Source organism: Oncorhynchus keta, chromosome 29 (genome assembly GCF_023373465.1).
Source record: "Oncorhynchus keta strain PuntledgeMale-10-30-2019 chromosome 29, Oket_V2, whole genome shotgun sequence".
In the NCBI taxonomy this organism is placed as follows: domain Eukaryota; kingdom Metazoa; phylum Chordata; class Actinopteri; order Salmoniformes; family Salmonidae; genus Oncorhynchus; species Oncorhynchus keta.
The window spans coordinates 22,170,907-22,191,493 of NC_068449.1; the positions used below are offsets into that span (position 1 = coordinate 22,170,907).

Sequence of the window (20,587 nt, forward strand, 5' to 3'; positions counted from 1 at the left end):
GCTTGCCAAATGTACGGAATGCATAGCTTGCCAAATGTACGGAATGTACTGAATGCATTTCTAGCCGAATGTACTGAATGTATAGCTAGCCAAATGTACTGAATGCATAGCTTGCCAAATGTACTGAATGTATAGCTTGCCAAATGTACTGAATGTATAGCTTGCCAAATGTACTGAATGTATAGCTTGCCAAATGTACTGTATGCATAGCTAGCCGAATGTACTGAATGTATAGCGTGCCAAATGTACTGAATGCATTTCTAGCCGAATGTACTGAATGTATAGCTAGCCGAATGTTCGGAATGTATAGCTTGTCGAATGTACTGAATGTATAGCTAGCCGAATGTACTGAATGCATAGCTTGCCAAATGTACTGACTGCATAGCTAGCTGAATGTATAGCTAGCCGAAGGTACAGCTAGCTGAATGTATAGCTAGCCGAATGTACACGTACATAATGTAGGTATGGCATGTGAAATGTGTTTTAAGGAGTATGGTGCAAGTGCTTTAAGGAATCACAGCTGCAGTTGAAGTCACAGTTTGTTAAGTGGGGGTGATGTTGGTAATGTTCAGTGTAAAGAATGATGGAGAACGATTTCAAAAAGTATGAAGGCACTGGGGAAGCCAAAACATAACTCTGGTCTAATCTGAAAGTAGATCCCAGTAGTACCTCCCCCACCTTATCTGCCCAGAACTCTTTATGAAATTAAAATACAAAAGGAATAGTAGCCTACTTTTAAAAAAAACTAGTGACCCATTTCTCCTCAGCGGGTGTGTTTGGTGACACAGAGGGAGTCTTTGTTCGAGCGGCACAGTCCAACTCCTGAACAGGTTTCAAGGTAGATCCAGGAACTGAAGCACTAAGGTATTTCTTCTACTCATATTAACTTATGTTTATAACTCTTTCAGTGATGGATTGTAAAGAGATACAGAAATTACTTCCCTGGAAGAACCTGCTAGAGAAAACATCTGATTTATTGTAGTTAGGCTAAAGTGTCAGACATTGACTGTGTCATTCCAGTGAGATATAACTAGATGTTTTAGTGGTGACAGGAGTCCGTTAGCTGGTCTTCTAGACCAGGGGTTTCCAAACTTTTTCAATTGGGGCCCACCTTCGAGCATTGGGGAACATCCTGTGCCCTACCTGCACACGCGCTACGTCCATTTCTATGGGTACAATCACTATTCATGACACAAACTGTTCACATCCCTCTTGTTGGTGGAGAGAATTTTGCAGGTTTAAAGCTTATTTCCTGAAATTCTTCACATTTTGTCATGGGCTGCAAAGAAAATGTTGCAGTTTGAGCTAACTTTCTTGCAATTCTATAAATGTTACCATGTCTAATGTGTACTCATGTGATATTTGAACATCTATGGGCAAAAAAAAGAATGTTTTTTGCTGACATGGGCTATTTCTAACAAGTTCTAAATAGCTCTCAAGGTATGCAATGACTAACATGACGAGGAACTGATTATGCACTACCAAATTTTGAAATGGCACCTTGTGCATTCTACTATTAACTTATTTATTTTTTTTGGGGGGGGGGCCCGCAGTTTGAGAACCACTGCTCTAGACTGCATTGTACACACACAGAACCACTGACTGTGCCCTATCACGCATGAACGTTCCCTCCCTGCAATCTGAATGAATAATTCATTCATGCCTCAGCCAGCCACACACACACACACACACACACATTTTCTCCCTGACAGACAGTGCCTCGCTGGAGCGAGAGATCTCCCATATTAGTGGGACACTGCCAACATTCAGGTCACAATCTTAAAGGGCCAATGCAGGTAACAATGAAGTACCTTACTGTGATTGTTTTCAATGGTCAAAAAGAAACAAAAATAGGTTCTTAGCGAAGAGCAATTTCTCAAGCAAGAATTTTGCTAGGACTGCCAGTTATTCGCTGTGAGGTTTGGAACTCTTTCTTATGGTCTATGTATTATCTAATTTACAGCCTGGTGATGTCACCAGGCAGGCCGAAACTCCATCCCATCTAAACAGGCTGACATTTCAGCTCTTACACTAAAAGGGCATTATCATTTTCACAGTATTATTCCAACCTCATAGTGTGGAAATATACACTGTGGCCAGTTTATTAGGTACATCACCCCGTTTGCGACAGTGAGTCACGTGGCCTGCTATAAAAAAGCAAACAGGCATTGAGGCATTCAGTTACTGTTCTATTGAACGTTAGAATGGGCAAAACAAGTGACCTAAGCAACTTTGAGCGTGGTATGCTCGTCGGTGCCAGGCGCATCTATTCCAGTATGTCATTAACGGCTAGCCTCCTGGGGTTTTCATGCACAACATTGTCTAGGGTTTACAGAGAATGGTGCGACCAACAAAAAAATTGGAGAATTGTGCAAGCTAACAGGTGGGCCACAAACAGGCAAATAATGGCGCAGTACATAAGTGGTGTGCAGAGCAGCATCTCGGAACGCACAACTCGTCAGTCCTTGTCACTGATTAACACCATCTCAGCCAAGCAAGTCAGGATGTAGATCTTCCGAGAAAACTGTCAAACTGATATTGTTATATGGAAAATATAAATTCAATATTTCTATCATTTGAAAAATAATACTATGACTGGCCCAAAGCCAGAGGGACAAAACACATCAAACACAGTTTGTAAAGATTTAAATGTTCTAATTTACTAGTGTAGCAGATTGTTTACTCAGTTTGTTGACAAAATATTAACTTTTAAAATCTAAAAGCTTCATGCATTCAAATCTCAACAGTAAGAGAATTTGTCAAATAAATTCCAACTTTGAACTAAATTCAACCTTTTTGGTTTGTTTTGCTCTCTCTTCATGTAAACAAAAACGATTCTTCAGAGGACATCCCATCCCCTCTGGACCTTGGGATGAGTAGTTTCTCTTCAGGTAGGAAACAACCATGTGAGCCCAAAGAACCAATTAAGTACAATTATTAACTTATAAAACATGGAATCACACCATGGGAAAATCATGTACAGTTTGAACAAATATTTTTAAATGCTTGACCTCGGTCCTCCTGATTTATTAATTGATCACAAACAGCCCAAATTACATAGGGTTTCAGTCCAGCTGGAACCTAACCAGGAAACTGAGATGGTCCGAAGGGAACAATTAATTGGGTAAACCTTTCATTGACCAGAGATCCTCCTCTAATTGGGGGGAGAGACGACCAAGCAGCTTCAAACCTCCGCTCTTCCGTTGACCTCCACCTGAAACAACTCTTTTGTTAAGCCATAGCTCAATTCTTCTTTCTCTATATACTAACTAGACTCAAGGTCAATATCAAAGGCTATTTATGTCATTATTTTGGATATATGCCCCTTACCTTTCTGATCAGCACCAGAATTGCCAAGCCTTGGAGTAGAAGATGTCGTCGACCGTAGATCCATCCTCAGAGTGCATGGTGGTCAGCTCAGTCTGTTGCAGGGATGAATTAGCCGTAGGCTGACCGCAGGTTTAGGTAGTGGGATTTCGTCTGTCTGAACATGAGAAAGGACCTGGACAATGTTATTACATTTAGCATGTATTCAGCACCGTGAGAGAGGCACAAATATAGACATAGCAAGGGGCAAAAATGTGGCACCTTCGAAAATAAACAAAAGTTGACCTTGATGCAGAAGGATGTTTGTCATGTGGACATCTATAAGTACCTAGGTGTCTGGCTAGACTGTAAACTCTCCTTCCAGACTCATATCAAACATCTCCAATCGAAAATCAAATCAAGAGTCGGCTTTCTATTCCGCAACAAAGCCTCCTTCACTCACGCCGCCAAACTTACCCTAGTAAAACTGACTATCTTACCGATCCTCGACTTCGGCGATGTCATCTACAAAATTGCTTCCAACACTCTACTCAGTAAACTGGATGCAGTTTATCACAGTGCCATCCGTTTTGTCACTAAAGCACCTTATACCACCCACCACTGCGACTTGTATGCTCTAGTCGGCTGGCCCTCGCTACATATTCGTCGCCAGACCCACTGGCTCCAGGTCATCTACAAGTCCATGCTAGGTAAAGCTCCGCCTTATCTCAGTTCACTGGTCACGATGGCAACACCCATCCGTAGCACGCGCTCCAGCAGGTGTATCTCACTGATCATCCCTAAAGCCAACACCTCATTTGGCTGCCTTTCGTTCCAGTTCTCTGCTGCCTGTGACTGGAACGAATTGCAAAAATCGCTGAAGTTGGAGACTTATCTCCCTCACCAACTTCAAACATCTGCTATCTGAGCAGCAAACCGATCGCTGCAGCTGTACATAGTCTATCGGTAAATAGCCCACCCATTTTTACCTACCTCATCCCCATACTGTTTTTATTTATTTACTTTTCTGCTCTTTTGCACACCAATATCTCTACCTGTACATGACCATCTGATCATTTATCATTCCAGTGTTAATCTGCAAAATTGTAATTATTCGCCTACCTCATGCCTTTTGCACACAATGTATATAGACTCCCCTTTTTTTTCCTACTGTGTTATTGACTTGTCAATTGTTTACTCCATGTGTAACTCTGTGTTGTCTGTTCACACTGCTATGCTTTATCTCGGCCAGGTCGCAGTTGCAAATGAGAACTTGTTCTCAACTAGCCTACCTGGTTAAATAAAGGTGAAATAAAAAATAAATAAAAAGATACTTAATTGAAGTTAAGTGTCTGTTGACTTGTTGGAAAAGATTAATCTACAATTTCTATTTAATTAGTCAATATTACATTTTTATTAATTGATTTACTGGCCAGCATTATTGTGGTTACATGTTCAGTATATGTATTGACCAGCAAACCCACTGCAGCCTACCTCACTAGCTCACTCTCCATCCCTGTTCAGTATATGTATTGACCAGCAAACCCACTGCAGCCCACCTCACTAGCTCACTCTCCATCCCTGTTCAGTATATGTATTGACCAGCAAACCCACTGCAGCCCACCTCACTAGCTCACTCTCCATCCCTGTTCAGTATATGTATTGACCAGCAAACCCACTGCAGCTTCACTAGCTCACTCTCCATCCCTGTTCAGTATATGTATTGCCCAGCAAACCCACTGCAGCCCACCTCACTAGCTCACTCTCCATCCCTGCTTTGGACAATTAATAACATGACTCTCGTACTTTGACTTTTCCTTTATGGTTGATATTAACGATGAAAAGAGATATGTCTCTCTCCTATTGTGTACCACTGTTAAATACCGTGGAAAAATAAAAGAAAACAGGGAAAATAAGTACTTAGAACTACCAATTATTGTAGATAAATATTAAAGAAAAGGGTAAACACAACACTGGACTGAACCCCCTAATTGTCAAACTAATTTTAATGTACAACAATATAGAAGATACAGTGCCTTGCGAAAGTATTCGGCCCCCTTGAACTTTGCGACCTTTTGCCACATTTCAGGCTTCAAACATAAAGATATAAAACTGTATTTTTTTGTGAAGAATCAACAACAAGTGGGACACAATCATGAAGTGGAATGACATTTATTGGATATTTCAAACTTTTTTAACAAATCAAAAACTGAAAAATTGGGCGTGCAAAATTATTCAGCCCCCTTAAGTTAATACTTTGTAGCGCCACCTTTTGCTGCGATTACAACTGTAAGTCGCTTGGGATATGTCTCTATTAGTTTTGCACATCGAGAGACTGAAATGTTTTCCAATTCCTCCTTGCAAAACAGCTCGAGCTCAGTGAGGTTCGATGGAGAGCATTTGTGAACAGCAGTTTTCAGTTCTTTCCACAGATTCTCGATTGGATTCAGGTCTGGACTTTGACTTGGCCATTCTAACACCTGGATATGTTTATTTTTGAACCATTCCATTGTAGATTTTGCTTTATGTTTTGGAACATTGTCTTGTTGGAAGACAAATCTCCGTCCCAGTCTCAGGTCTTTTGCAGACTCCATCAGGTTTTCTTCCAGAATGGTCCTGTATTTGGCTCCATCCATCTTCCCATCAATTTTAACCATCTTCCCTGTCCCTGCTGAAGAAAAGCAGGCCCAAACCATGATGCTGCCACCACCATGTTTGACAGTGGGGATGGTGTGTTCAGGGTGATGAGCTGTGTTGCTTTTACACCAAACATAACGTTTTGCATTGTTGCCAAAAAGTTCAATTTTGGTTTCATCTGACCAGAGCACCTTCTTCCACATGTTTGGTGTGTCTCCCAGGTGGCTTGTGGCAAACTTTAAACAACACTTTTTATGGATATCTTTAAGAAATGTCTTTCTTCTTGCCACTCTTCCATAAAGGCCAGATTTGTGCAATATACGACTGATTGTTGTCCTATGAACAGAGTCTCTCACCTCAGCTGTAGATCTCTGCAGTTCATCCAGATTGATCATGGGCCTCTTGGCTTCATCTCTGATCAATCTTCTCCCTGTATGAGCTGAAAGTTTAAAGGGACGGCCAGGTCTTGGTAGATTTGCAGTGGTCTGATACTCCTTCCCTTTCAATATTATCGCTTGCACAGTGCTCCTTGGGATGTTTAAAGCTTGAGAAATCTTTTTCTATCCAAATCCGGCTTTAAACTTCTTCACAACAGTATCTCTGACCTGCCTGGTGTGTTCCTTGTTCTTCATGATGCTCTCTGCGCTTTTGACGGACCTCTGAGACTATCACAGTGCAGGTGCATTTATACGGAGACTTGATTACACACAGATGGATTGTATGTATCATCATTAGCCATTTAGGTCAACATTGGATCATTCAGAGATCCTCACTGAACTTCTGGAGAGAGTTTGCTGCACTGAAAGTAAAGGGGCTGAATAATTTTGCACGCCCAATTTTTCAGTTTTTGATTTGTTAAAAAAGTTTGAAATATCCAATAAATGTTGTTCCACTTCATGATTGTGTCCCACTTGTTGTTGATTCTTCACAAAAAAATACAGTTTTATATCTTTATGTTTGAAGCCTGAAATGTGGCAAAAGGTCGCAAAGTTCAAGGGGGCCGAATACTTTCGCACGGCACTGTACATGTCTAGAGGTTATGCAATATGGGTGTATATCCACTGCATGCTTCTTAGATGTGTAATTGACATGACCAAGGAGCTATTGCAAATGTGAAATTATGAAAAATTTACGTTACACCGCGTGATTTTACAGTACACAAACAAAGAGTGTGCAATATAGAATAGTCAGCGGACATTAGGTCACATGACCAAGGAGTTATTGAAATTCTAAATGTTGAAAAATGTATGTAAAACCATGTGAGATGAAAATTGACAAACTAAAGGGTGTGCAATGTGTAGGTCTATTGAGTGGACATTCTGAACCTTGTTTGAAGTCACTAGGTCACATGACCCAAGGAGCTATTGAAATTCTACATTTTGATAAAAATGCACAAACTAAAGGGTGTGCGATGTGTGTCTGTGTCATCGGGTTAGCTACAACCAGTTTTGAAAATGTTTGGAGTAATGGTTAAAGAGCTATTGAAATTTGAAAAATGTAATTTGTCACTATGTTGACGGTCCCTAACTGCTGTTGGCAGACGTGAGGAAAACAACAGGCGAATATCCGTCGAATATCCAACCCTGAAACATACTTTACCTCGGTCGCTGTGCGCTGTAAACGGGACACAAGAAAGCAGAGCAACTGAAACTGAATTCACCGACGTGCGCGCATCAGGCTGTAATTTCATAAAGTAGATGACTCATTTATGCTCGCTTGTGACTTGTAGTGCAGCGCATCGCGGTGGTTTGACATTCCCAGCCTCAGTTACCTTGGTCGTCAATTTTTGTTCAAAATATTGAGACATTGAAACTGAAATTGTGCACCCTGAATTAGGTGGAGGCAGCAAACAACGTACCAGGCCAGCTGTGATTTAAAACCTGATAGCAATTTTTTGGACTACCAAGAAATGTATTGGTGAATTATATTAATCATGCATTGAACTGCTTCCATTTACCTCTTATAATGTTGGTTTTCAAGTATAAACTGGGAGGTGTGTGTATATATATAAATACAAGTTTAAGTCGGAAGTTTACATACACCTTAGCCAAATACATTTAAAAACAATTCCTGACATTTAATCCTAGTAAAAATTCCCTGTCCTGTCCGCTTAAGAATGTGAAATGTCAGAATAGTTGAGAAAATTATTTATTTTAGCTTTTCTTTCTTTCATCACATTCCCAGTGGGTCAGAAGTTTACATACACTCAACTAGTATTTGGTAGCATTGCCTTAAACAATTTAAACTTGGGTCAAATGTTTTGGGTAGCCTTCCACAAGCTTCGCACAATAAATTGGGTGAATTTTGGCCCATTCCTCCTGACAGAGCTGGTGTAACTACTCGCACACGCTTTTTCAGTTCTGCCCACAGATTTCTATAGGATTGAGGTCAGGGCTTTGTGATGGCCACTCCAATATCTTGACTTTGTTGTCCTTAAGCCATTTTGCCACAACTTTGGTGTTTCATCAACTTATTGTATGTAAACTTCTGACCCACTGGAATTGTGATACAGTGAAATAATCTGTCTGTAAACAATTGTTGGAAAAATGACTTGTGTCATGCACAAAGTAGGTGTCCTAACCGACTTGCCAAAAATATAGTTTGTTAACAAGAAATTTGTGGAGTGGTCGAAAAGTGGTCGAAAAATGAGTTTTAATTATAATGACTCCAACCTAAGTGTATGTAAACTTCCGACTTCAACCTTGTGTGTGATATATATATATATATATATATATATATATATATATATATATCTGCCCTCTACCTGTTCGGTCTGTTGTCTGTATAATCATTAAAAACTTTCGGAAAATAATATATATATATATATATTATTTTTCCGAAAGTTTTTTATGATTATACAGACAACAGACCGAACAGGTAGAGGGGAAGAACACACATGGATCACCTACCAAATCAAACCCACCCCAAAACCAGATTTAAAGCAGGTATGATATACAATGAGTAATATAATCAAATAGTTTAAAAAAAAATACAAAGCTATTATAAATCAAAAAGTGAAAGAGTAAAAATAATGATATAATTTCTCATTTGGTTTGCTTTATGGAGTTGTGAAATTAGCTGGGTCCATGTCTTCTACAAAGGATAGGAAAGGTTGCCATATATTATAAAATGTAATTGCAGATCCCCTAAAGGAGTGGCATATTTTCTCTAGCTTGAGATGTTGCTTAACTTCCTTTATCCAATGGTTAAAGTAGGAGGAATCCGATCCTTCTACTTAGATAAGACGTCTAGCTAGAAGAGTATTAAATGCCAGCATTTTGCCCATAGAACTGTTTAGAGGGCCCCCCTGTCATGCCACTCCATAGAACTGTTTAGAGGGCCCCCCTGTCATGCCACTCCATAGAACTGTTTAGAGGGCCCCCTGTCATGCCACTCCATAGAACTGTTTAGAGGGCCCCCCTGTCATGCCACTCCATAGAACTGTTTAGAGGGCCCCCCTGTCATGCCACTCCATAGAACTGTTTAGAGGGCCCCCCTGTCATGCCACTCCATAGAACTGTTTAGAGGGCCCCCCTGTCATGCCACTCCATAGAACAGTTTAGAGGGGCCTCCTGTCGTGCCACTCCATAGAACTGTTTAGAGGGCCCCCCTGTCGTGCCACTCCATAGAACTGTTTAGAGGGCCCCCCTGTCATGCCACTCCATAGAACTGTTTAGAGGGGCCTCCTGTCGTGCCCTCCGAATAACGAAAAAAAAGTAAGAAGATTCTATAGGTCTCTCCAGTATCTTAGAAAAGGTCTCAAATTGATATCCAGAAATCTGTCAATTGCAGGCATGTCCAAAACATGTGTAATAAAGTAGCAGGAGCCTGCTTACATCAATCACAAGTGGGATATATTTATGGTCTAATCTTGGATAATTTTGGTTTGACCAATGCAGCCGATTAACTATTTTAAATTGAATTACAGCATGTCTTACATATATAGATGAAGAATGTATTCTCTGAAGCATACTCTGCCAAGTTTAGTCTGAAAGTTGTTCACCTAAATCCTCTTCCCATTGGTTCTTAAGAGAGTTCAGGAAATCCAGATTGTGCGAGTTGAATAATGTATAGATCAAGCTTATGCCCCCTTTGCTATAAGGGTTCACTTTAGGGAATTTTAGATTTTTGACTGATATGAAACAGACAATCATATCGGTAAAGTAGTTCAAATGTGGTCAGTTCCATTTTAACTGTTCTCCACACAACTGGAGTCTCACCTGCCGTGAGTACTGTTGAGATTAAGTGTTTTAGTAGTAGTGTGTTTTACTGTGTGTGTGTGTGTGTGTATGTGTGTGTTACCATGTGTGTTGTCAGTGACCCTTGGGATGAGCTCCAGGTCGTGTGGCCCGATACAGGCAGCCTTACAGAAATGCAGCTGACGGAGGAAGTCATGGTTGTACTGCAGGTTCCCTACACAGGAATAACAAATATAAAGTCCAGAGTCAGAACACACAACACTTAAATGGAGAAACACTGTCTGTGAGAAGAGGAATCGACCCATTGTCATCATGGGAGCTTGAAATCCCTATATGCCATCTGTAGTATTCATAACCGACAATCCACCCTGACATGGTCCAAACAGACTGACACAAACATACCTGGTTCTGGACTCTGGGTTGTTGTGTATTGGCAGTTGTCATCGATGCCCACGGTGCATGGCCAAAGGGGGGCAAACACCCACCTATCATGGATATTGTAGGACACATCATCTTGACCTGATATCTGCCACACAGAGGAAACAAAACACAAGTAACTTACATTTAATGACAACAACAAGCCATTTTCCATAGAAGCAGTGGTGGGAAAAGTACCCAATCGTCATACTAGAGCAAAAGTAAAGATATCTTAATAGAAAATGTGAAAGGCACCCAAGTAAAATATTGCTTGAGGAAAAAGTAAAAGTATTTGGTTTTAAATATACTTAAGTATCAAAAGTAAATGTAATTAATAAAATATACTGAAGTATTCAAAACAAAAGTATAAATCTCTACAAATGCAAAATGACACTGAAATGCATGTGTGCATGTGGTTTACCTAAAACACCGTTTCTACGCCGTGTTAGCGAGTAAAGTTCGTAAAATGTCAGGCTCCTGAACATGTTCTCCTCTAATGACTGCTCCAATGTTGTCAACTATATTCCAGAGTTCCGCTATTGGCTCCTTGATTTGTCGGTATATTACGCTTTTGCCGTTGCCGCGACGACGTCACAGCATCATTTTGCCTTGTTGCGGCACACATGCAGTCCCCTTTCCTAGCGTTTTGCCCCCTCTCCCGCCGTACATTCCTCCCCTTTTGTGCCTGTGTGTGGGCTGTTGCTGTAACTTCTGTTTGCGGCAGAATAGAGTGGAAAAAGTCGCTAAATGATATCAAAATCATATAAACGCCAAAGACAGTCTGAAAAGTAGATGATTTTGTCGCTAGAATCATTTACCAATAAAAAGTCGATACATATAGCGACAACGTCACTAAATTATCTGGTCTGCAAGCTATGATTGTCTTTAAATTCGTTCAATAATCATACCTCAATGCAATGTCCTTGCTACATGGAATCCTTGCGACGTCCCAAATTGACATTTTTGAAATGGTTAGGTAAGGTTATGGTTTAGGATAAAACATCCCAAGGATTCCAGGTAGAACTAACCGTGACTGCTGCAACCACCTCAGAGCCCGATTATCATTTTACTGTAGATTTAAAGATGACCGTGACAACAAATAAAACGAGTTCAACAACAAGAAAGCTGCTCATGCAGGAATATTTGTAGAAGATTGTCATGGTCTGGAACTAGGAATGCAGCATTTTGTTTGTGCGTTGTAGGTAAACACTCAATAGGCCTTCTCTTAGCCTTTCCCTGTGAGTGGTGAATTCTTTATGACACACCATGGTCTCCTTGGGATTGAATTACAGTTTGGGACAACTCAGGTGGGTATTTGATTTCACTGTTGCAACAACAGTTGCTCAGCCCTCACAGATACCAGTGCATAATGTGGGAAGAGCCAAAGTCATAACGGGAAGTAAAACACAAATTCAACCAAACATGTTTTAGACTGTGAGTATTTGACTGTTAGGACAGAGAAGATGTCTGTCCTATCGCTCGAGTCCCTCTGCCTAGCAGATAATGACAGTCCATCCTCCGCAGAAGACCTAGACCTGGAGGATAAGTGGGATACAGACCTGGAGGTTGATGGTGAGTAGGCTATTATATTGACATTTTATGGATAATAACACATCAGCTCACTGTTGTTATTACAATGTATCATTGTTTGTATTGTAAGTTGATTTGTTTGATGCATGTCTCACACTGATGGTTGTCATTGTTAGAGGTGAAAAAGACCAGTAAAGACACATCGACTGCTGAGGTATACCTGCAGGCCTGCAAGCTGGTCGGGGTGGTTCCTGTCTCCTACTTCCTCCGGAACCTAGGCACCTCCACCATGAACCTCAACCACCATGGCCTGGGACCTCCAGGGGGCAAGGCACTAGCCATCGCCCTGGTGGTAAGTCTGGTGGACGTCTATTAACATAATATCCACTTCAAGGAACGCTCTATATGTTCAAGGAACGCTCTATATGTTCAAGGAACGCTCTTTATGTTCAAGGAACGCTCTTTATGTTCAAGGAACGCTCTTTATGTTCAAGGATCGCTCTTTGTGTTCAAGGAACTCTATGTTCAAGGAACGCTCTATATGTTCAAGGAACGCTCTTTATGTTCAAGGAACGCTCTTTATGTTCCATGAACGCTCTTTGTGTTCAAGGAACTCTATGTTCAAGGAACGCTCTTTATGTTCAAGGAACGCTCTATATGTTCAAGGAACGCTCTTTATGTTCAAGGAACGCTCTATATGTTCAAGGAACGCTCTTTATGTTCAAGGAACGCTCTTTATGTTCAAGGAACGCTCTATATGTTCAAGGAACGCTCTTTATGTTCAAGGAACGCTCTATATGTTCAAGGAACGCTCTTTATGTTCAAGGAACGCTCTTTATGTTCAAGGAACGCTCTATATGTTCAAGGAACGCTCTTTATGTTCAAGGAACGCTCTATATGTTCAAGGAACGCTCTTTATGTTCAAGGAACGCTCTTTATGTTCAAGGAACGCTCTTTATGTTCAAGGAACGCTCTTTATGTTCAAGGAACGCTCTTTATGTTCAAGGAACGCTCTATATGTTCAAGGAACGCTCTTTATGTTCAAGGAACGCTCTTTATGTTCAAGGAACGCTCTTTATGTTCAAGGAACGCTCTTTATGTTCAAGGAACGCTCTTTGTGTTCAAGGAACTCTATGTTCAAGGAACGCTCTTTATGTTCAAGGAACGCTCTATATGTTCAAGGAACGCTCTATATGTTCAAGGAACGCTCTTTATGTTCAAGGAACGCTCTATATGTTCAAGGAACGCTCTTTATGTTCAAGGAACGCTCTTTATGTTCAAGGAACGCTCTATATGTTCAAGGAACGCTCTTTATGTTCAAGGAACGCTCTTTATGTTCAAGGAACGCTCTTTATGTTCAAGGATCGCTCTTTGTGTTCAAGGAACTCTATGTTCAAGGAACGCTCTTTATGTTCAAGGAACGCTCTATATGTTCAAGGAACGCTCTATATGTTCAAGGAACGCTCTTTATGTTCAAGGAACGCTCTTTATGTTCAAGGAACGCTCTTTGTGTTCAAGGAACTCTATGTTCAAGGAACGCTCTTTATGTTCAAGGAACGCTCTATATGTTCAAGGAACGCTCTATATGTTCAAGGACCGCTCTTTGTTCAAGGAACGCTCTTTATGTTCAAGGAACGCTCTTTATGTTCAAGGAACGCTCTTTGTGTTCAAGGAACGCTCTATATGTTCAAGGAACGCTCTTTATGTTCAAGGAACGCTCTTTATGTTCAAGGAACGCTCTTTATGTTCAATGAACGCTCTTTGTGTTCAAGGAACGCTCTATATGTTCAAGGAACGCTCTATATGTTCAAGGAACGCTCTTTATGTTCAAGGAACGCTCTATATGTTCAAGGAACGCTCTATATGTTCAAGGAACGCTCTATATGTTCAAGGAACGCTCTTTATGTTCAAGGAACGCTCTTTATGTTCAAGGAACGCTCTTTATGTTCAAGGAACGCTCTTTATGTTCAAGGAACACTCTTTATGTTCCAATGTTTCTTCTCAGACTGACATGCACATCACCAACCTGGAGTTGGCAGACAACTACCTGCTGGCTGAGGGAGCCAGATACCTTCTAGAGATGTTAAAGGCAAATTTCACCATTCAGCATCTGGTAAGTTTGTATGAGATGGTCTTTAGGCAGCTCTTTGTAAGAAGGTAAAGTAATTGTATCTGGTATCTCTATAAGATGTTTATTCAGAAGTGGAATATGTATGACATGATATGTCCCACAATCCTTGATTTGATTTGAATCTGCCACAAGAGGGCATAAGAGTCTTGCGGGTCATGCTTTCATGATGGAATTATAGCTCTGTGTTACAGTTTTTTTTCGATTGCTAAACGACAGTGGACACAACTGGAGTCACATGTGCAAAACTCTAACTACAGTCTGCACAGCAGCAGTTCATGTGGACCAAACTCTAGTTCGTTTTTCATTGCTTGAACACAGTTTTCAAAACTCTACACACTTATCCCATGACTTTAACCACAACCTGCAAAACACTGGATTTACAGCACTTTGTTCAAATGCTAACACACTACTGTCAAAACTGTGAACCACACATTCAAAATGGAATAGATTTCAGCCTTGTGCCTTTCAAACACTGCTGATTGCAATTTCAGCTGAAAGGCTAAGCAGGTGTCTTGTTTTAGACTTGTTAGTGAACACACACACACACATATTACAGTATATATAGGTAGAGCTCAGAAAGACTAATTTTGGAAATGGAACAAGGAAGATGGGTTCGTGGAGGGAGAAGGGTGGCAGGGAGAGGGCGGATGCGTGGAGGAAGACAAAGAAGACAAAGAGCTGTTATTTCAGATGAAATAAGGGCTACACTTATAGACCATGTCGTGAACCATGGTCTCTCATTGAGAGAGGCAGGGTTGAGGGTGCAACCCAATCTGCAAAGATCCACAGTGGCATCTGTAATGCGAATTTTCCATCATGCAAACAGGTGAGAGTTACATCCTTACAGTAAATGAAAACATTACAGGAATCTATTTTGTATTGCAATTATAGAATATTTACACAGATATATATTACAGTAAATTTGACTGTAAAATATATTTTTACAACAGGACCAAAAGGCTGCCCCCAAGAGGGGGAAGAGGAAAAATATTTTCAGATGCGCAGGAAAATGCTATTGTTGACATGGTTGTTGTCAACAATGCAATAAAACTGCGGGAGATTCAAGATAGAGTGCTGGCTGATAATGATATATTTGAAAATGTTAATTCTGTCAGCACAACAACTATTGCTCGAGTCCTAAAGAAACACCAAGTTACAATGAAACAGTTATACACTGTACCGTTCGAGAGAAACAGTGAACGGGTAAAAGAGCAAAGATACCAATATGTCCAGGTAAGACGTCTGAGGTTACGTACACAGCTATACAAAATATTTACAGTAAAAGAAAACACTAGCATTTCTACAGTAAAACTGTGCACTTACTGTTTTTCAGAGAGTAATGGACGTGGAAGCACTGGAAAGACCACATTCATTTGTATTTATCGATGAAGCTGGATTTAACCTTGCCAAAACACGGCACAGAGGAAGGAATGTTATAGGTCAAAGGGCCACTGTGGAGGTTCCAGGCCAAAGGGGGGGAAATATCACCATGTGTGCTGCAATGGCCAATGATGGTTTGCTTCTCAACACACCACTCATTGGCCCATACAACACAGAAAGGCTTATAGCTTTCCTAGAACAGCTCTATGCTCAGCTAGTGCCAGCAGAACAGGGGGAACCAGTAAGAAACCCCCAAGTCTTTGTCATAGTTTGCGATAACGTTGCTTTTCACCACTCTGCAGCTGTCACAGATTGGTTTGCAGCACATCACAGATTTATGGTTTTGTACCTGCCTGCATATTCACCCTTCATCAACCCTATAGAGGAGTTTTTCTCTGCCTGGAGGTGGAAAGTGTTTGGTCACCACCCACATGACCAAATGTCTCTTTTGGAAGCCATACGTGCCGGATGTGAGGACACGAGTCCAGAGGACAGCCAGGGATGGATAAGGCACTCCAGAAGGTTCTTCCCCAGGTGCATGGCAAGAGAAAACATTAGATGTGATGTTGAAGAAAACCTGTGGCCTGATGCTAGAGAGAGGCAGGATTAGCCCCTCAATTATTTGTTTGAATTACAGTATGTACTTTTAGTTTCTATCCTTTTTTTCTCATTACTGTAATTCTGTAAATTACTACAGACTATTGAAGCAAACTGCTAATTTTCATTTACCTTAAAGACTTGTTATGTTCTAAAAATGTTAATAAATCATGTGAAAGAATGTCACTCTTTTCTTTGAAGAAAATATTACTTTGTATGAAGTCACTGAAATTGTTCAAACTGTAAAGATGAAAAGTTTGTATTTTCTGTATTGGTGTTTGATGCTAGTGTTTTTACTCTCAGTGTGTTCTGAGTGACAGTGTGTGTTATCTCAGTGAGGGTTGTGCATAGTGTTTGGCTGCACTGAGCGTGTTTTGAGCCATGTGTTAAGAGTTGTGTTGCTTGGAATGAGTTTTGCAGGTGATGTGAACTGTTTAGCTCAGGTGACTGTTGGTAGTGCAGACTGTAGTTAGAGTTTTGCACATGTGACTCCAGTTGTGCCCACTGTCGTTGAGCAATCGAAAAAAACTGTAACATGCCCACTGTTTGTCTTGTAGGATTTGTCCAACAATCACCTACAGTCTGAAGGGGCTGAGTGCATTACAAAAATGTTGCTCGATAACATTTCCATCAAATCCATCAAACTTTCAGGTAGTACACACAGATTTGAAAATGAAAACAAAAAGAATGGTCTGTTAGATACTATATTTGTCTACTCTATTTCTGAATCTTTTTATATAAACAATTTCTTCACAGGGAATGGATTCATAGAGGACGATGCTAAAAGTTTTGCAGATGCCCTGGCAGTAAGTGAAAAGAAATGACATTCAAACATGCCGGCATATTGATGATATTACTGTCATTGGAGTCTATAGCTAGCTACTTGCAATATCTCTCCCTTTAGAGCAACTATAGAGTGAAGGAGCTGGACTTGAGCCACAATCAGTTCTGTGGGAGAGGTGGGGAGCATCTGGGCCAGATGTTAGGTAGAGACCTTTTCACTTTGTATCTCACATCATTATGGCCGAGCAGTCTCATGGAGTATACAGGCAAATGGAGTCATTAGGGTTAGAATCATGCACAATGTGAGTGTTTTGCATCTGCTGTCACTGACGTAATCCTACAGCAAACAATGAAGCTCTGGAGGTACTAGACTTGAGCTGGAACCATCTGAGAATGAAAGGAGCTGTGGCTTTCTGTGCCGGCCTCAAGGTTTGGATAAACATACTCTACCCAATTCGCACATTTAAGGTGTAAGTTTGTAAAAAATAAAAAATAAAGAAGAAGAGTAAAACAGTATGTGATGAAAATACCTACAATTCACATAGGTGAATGTGACCCTGAAACACCTGGACCTGTCCTGGAATGGCTTTGGGAATGAGGGGGCCTTGGCTTTAGGAGAGGCACTGAAATTCAACAACACTCTGGTGTACCTGGACCTCAACAACAACCGCATCACCAACGAGGGGGTGGGCATGCTGTGCAAGGGGCTGGAGGCCAACGACACTCTCAGAGCACTGATGGTAGGTGCTTGATGGACAGGGCACACACCCATTGACCTGTGTGGTATGAAACTAGGGTGACTTTCTATGTTTTGTGTCCCCGCAGCTGGCTTATAACTCTCTGACAGTGGAGGGGGCGCTGGCTCTTGTTACTGTGGTCAAGAACACCCCCAAAACTGCTCTGGAGGAGATCAACATATCCGTGAGCGTTGTTGTTCTCTTCTTGATGTACAGAAGTGTTTTGGTCCCTGCATTTGAACTGAATATTTTGTGTTTGTGTGTAGAATGTGTTGGTGAATGAGAACTTTGTGCAGCTGCTGGATCTGACATGCCAGGAACATCCCTCTCTAGAGGTGCAGTATGCAGGGGTCGGGGGCTTTATTGCTAAGAAACCACCCAAACGCCTTGACCCAATGAAAGTAATCCAGGTACTGTGGTAGGCTACTGTTACTCATAAAACAATTTTAGTCATGTAGAAAAGTGGTAATCACATGTGATATCATTGCATACCAGAGCATTGTATTTTCATTTTTTTGTTTACGGCTAATTCTACAAACTAGGACTTATTTTGTCTGTTTTTAAAGACAGTGCAAGATTTTAAATAGGGAGGAATTTTAAGACAAAAAACCCTGTCGCAACTGCTCTATTCTTTTCTTTGAAGGATTATCTGGATGAACGGAAGCTGCGTCTTTGGGACTTCTTTCGGAAAATCGATAAAGATGGGACAATGCGAGTGCCTGTGGCAGACTTCAGGAAGGCTGTGCAGGTCTCAAACTAATTGCTCATTCCATAGTCCCTGACATTTGCTAGGTCTGTTGAGCTAATGCATTTCCAATGCTCCAAGGTGTACTTTATATTGAAGTTAGTGGCCAGCTAGCTCATAGTCTTTATTTGTTTACTCTTATGTCTTATGTAACCATTACAGCAATCCAACATCCCCTTGGATCGATACCAGATTGAGGAGTTGATTCAGAGACTGGATCGTGAAAGGACAGGGATGGTAGACTACAGGTGGGCTTTTATCATAAGAACAAACTGCCAGAGTGGGGAGACTATTATGGGTGTGTAAAGAAAACACCTAACATCAGCAATAACCTGAGAACTGAACAGAAACTAGTCATAAACTGTCTAGACCTGTTTACCCTACAAACAAAACATGAGCAGATCTGTATGGTCAGAGTTTTGAAGTAGGGCAGTCTTATCTATGTGTAATTGCTTGTAGTGCCATGCCTATGTTTTCCCCATTCAAAAGCTGAGAAAGTCCAGTTTACATCTGACTTGAAATGAAATGAGTTTAAGTGAATCATCACATTAAATACATTCTTTGGTTTCTCCTCAGGGGCCTGGCTGACACCAGGAAGCAGATGATGAGGGACCACCGGCGGCAGCTGCGTAAGGTGGAGTCCCGTCAGAAGAAAGAGAAGCAGAAGAGCGAACGCATCCTGAAGACCTTCCAGAGCGCCGTGGAGGCCAACACCCCCCGCAGCTCCATGGTTATGTCCCCAGGGGGCACCAAGGAGGACTCCAGTGGCCCCCAGCACTTCTCTGCCACCCCACTCAGCTCCTGGCATCACATTGTCATGTCCAACAGCAGCCGCTACTCTGTCACAAACCTGAGCAGTGAGCACATCCACCTCCCCATGCTAGGGGGCAGCACCCACCAACGGCCCACCAGTTCCCCCACCATGCGCTCCTACTCCCAGCCCAACCTGATGGATGACTCCCAACGATACCCCCAATCCAAACCCTCCTCGGCCCAGGGGATGCTCTCTGACTCCAACCCTGATGTTGACCACAAGCTGAGCACCACTGCCAACCACCTGACCAGGTCCAGTCCAGCACTGAACTCCAAGCAGCCAGACACTAAAACCAAAACCACCAAAGTGAAGAAAAAAAAGAAACGCGTGGATAAAAGTCCACATGAACAGAATCAAACACAATCATCAAAGTGACTGCTGCTGCTGTGTCTTACTATGCAGTAACCGCTCCACTGACCCATCGTCATACAGTGGGGCAAAAAGGTATTTAGTCAGCCACCAATTGTGCAAGTTCTCCCACTTAAAAAGATGAGGCCTGTACTTTACATCATAGGTACACTTCAACTATGACAGACAAAATGAGAAAAAATATCCAGAAAATCACATTGTAGGATTTTTAATGAATTTATTTGCAAATTATGGTGGAAAATAAGTATTTGGTCACCTACAAACAAGCAAGATTTCTGGCTCTCACAGACATGTAACTTCTTCTTTAAGAGGCTCCTCTGTCCTCCACTCGTTACCTGTATTAATGGCACCTGTTTGAACTTGTTATCAGTATAAAAGACACCTGTCCACAACCTCAAACAGTCACACTCCAAACTCCACTATGGCCAAGACCAAAGAGCTGTCAAAGGACACCAGAAACAAAATTGTAGACCTGCACCAGGCTGGGAAGACTGAATCTGCAATAGGTAAGCAGCTTGGTTTGAAGAAATCAACTGTGGGAGCAATTATTAGGAAATGGAAGACATACAAGACCACTGATAATCTCCCTCGATCTGGGGCTCCATGCAAGATCTCACCCCATGGAGTCAAAATGATCACAAGAACGGTGAGCAAAAATCCCAGAACCACACTGGGGGATCTAGTGAATGACCTGCAGAGAGCTGGGACCAAAGTAACAAAGCCTACCATCAGTAACACACTACGCCGCCAGGGACTCAAATCCTGCAGTGCCAGATGTGTCCCCCTGCTTAAGCCAGTACATGTCCAGGCCCGTCTGAAGTTTGCTAGAGAGCATTTGGATGATCCAGAAGAAGATTGGGAGAATGTCATATGGTCAGATGAAACCAAAATATAACTTTTTGGTTAAAACTCAACTCGTCGTGTTTGGAGGACAAAGAATGC

The 20,587-nt window shown here is 41.5% G+C and overlaps 2 protein-coding genes and 1 long non-coding RNA gene across 5 annotated transcripts in view; 2 read left to right on the forward strand and 1 right to left on the reverse strand.

Moving 5' to 3' along the window:
• Positions 1-20,587, forward strand: part of rps6kl1 (ribosomal protein S6 kinase-like 1) — a 168,914-nt gene that overhangs the window by 134,694 nt on the left and 13,633 nt on the right. The window contains exon 1 of one of the 2 annotated variants that reach the window (XM_035742839.2): positions 4,515-4,612. The exons of the other annotated variant lie outside the window; for it this stretch is intronic. The gene's annotated coding sequence lies outside the window, so the exon portion shown is untranslated. Of the gene's footprint in view, positions 1-4,514; positions 4,613-20,587 lie in introns of those variants that run through there. 2 annotated transcript variants of the gene reach the window in all.
• Positions 2,702-11,577, reverse strand: LOC118362483 (uncharacterized). Of its 2 annotated transcripts, none has more exons than XR_004821213.2 (5): positions 10,981-11,577; positions 10,545-10,668; positions 10,246-10,356; positions 3,331-3,484; positions 2,702-3,214 (listed from the first exon to the last, which is right to left on the reverse strand). It is a non-coding gene; the product is annotated as an uncharacterized LOC118362483 (long non-coding RNA). The 2 variants fall into 2 exon arrangements; XR_004821212.2 differs by having other exon boundaries at positions 3,331-3,502.
• Positions 12,023-19,677, forward strand: LOC118362167 (leucine-rich repeat-containing protein 74A). The gene is made up of 13 exons (XM_035742357.2): positions 12,023-12,131; positions 12,266-12,441; positions 14,095-14,202; positions 16,755-16,848; positions 16,954-17,003; positions 17,102-17,183; positions 17,324-17,409; positions 17,526-17,720; positions 17,806-17,901; positions 17,984-18,127; positions 18,361-18,465; positions 18,625-18,710; positions 19,039-19,677. The coding sequence occupies exons 1-13, from the start codon at positions 12,023-12,025 to the stop codon at positions 19,649-19,651; spliced, it is 1,944 nt and encodes a 647-aa protein (XP_035598250.2). The 3' UTR covers positions 19,652-19,677.

Excerpts from the sequence above, each read along its gene's own strand:
- LOC118362167 (XM_035742357.2), top strand. The coding sequence starts at position 12,023 with ATGTCTGTCCTATCGCTCGAGTCCCTCTGCCTAGCAGATAATGACAGT. Across the intron at positions 12,132-12,265 it reads TACAGACCTGGAGGTTGATG|AGGTGAAAAAGACCAGTAAA; the intron begins GTGAGTAGGCTA and ends TGTCATTGTTAG. Across the intron at positions 17,410-17,525 it reads CTTTCTGTGCCGGCCTCAAG|GTGAATGTGACCCTGAAACA; the intron begins GTTTGGATAAAC and ends CAATTCACATAG.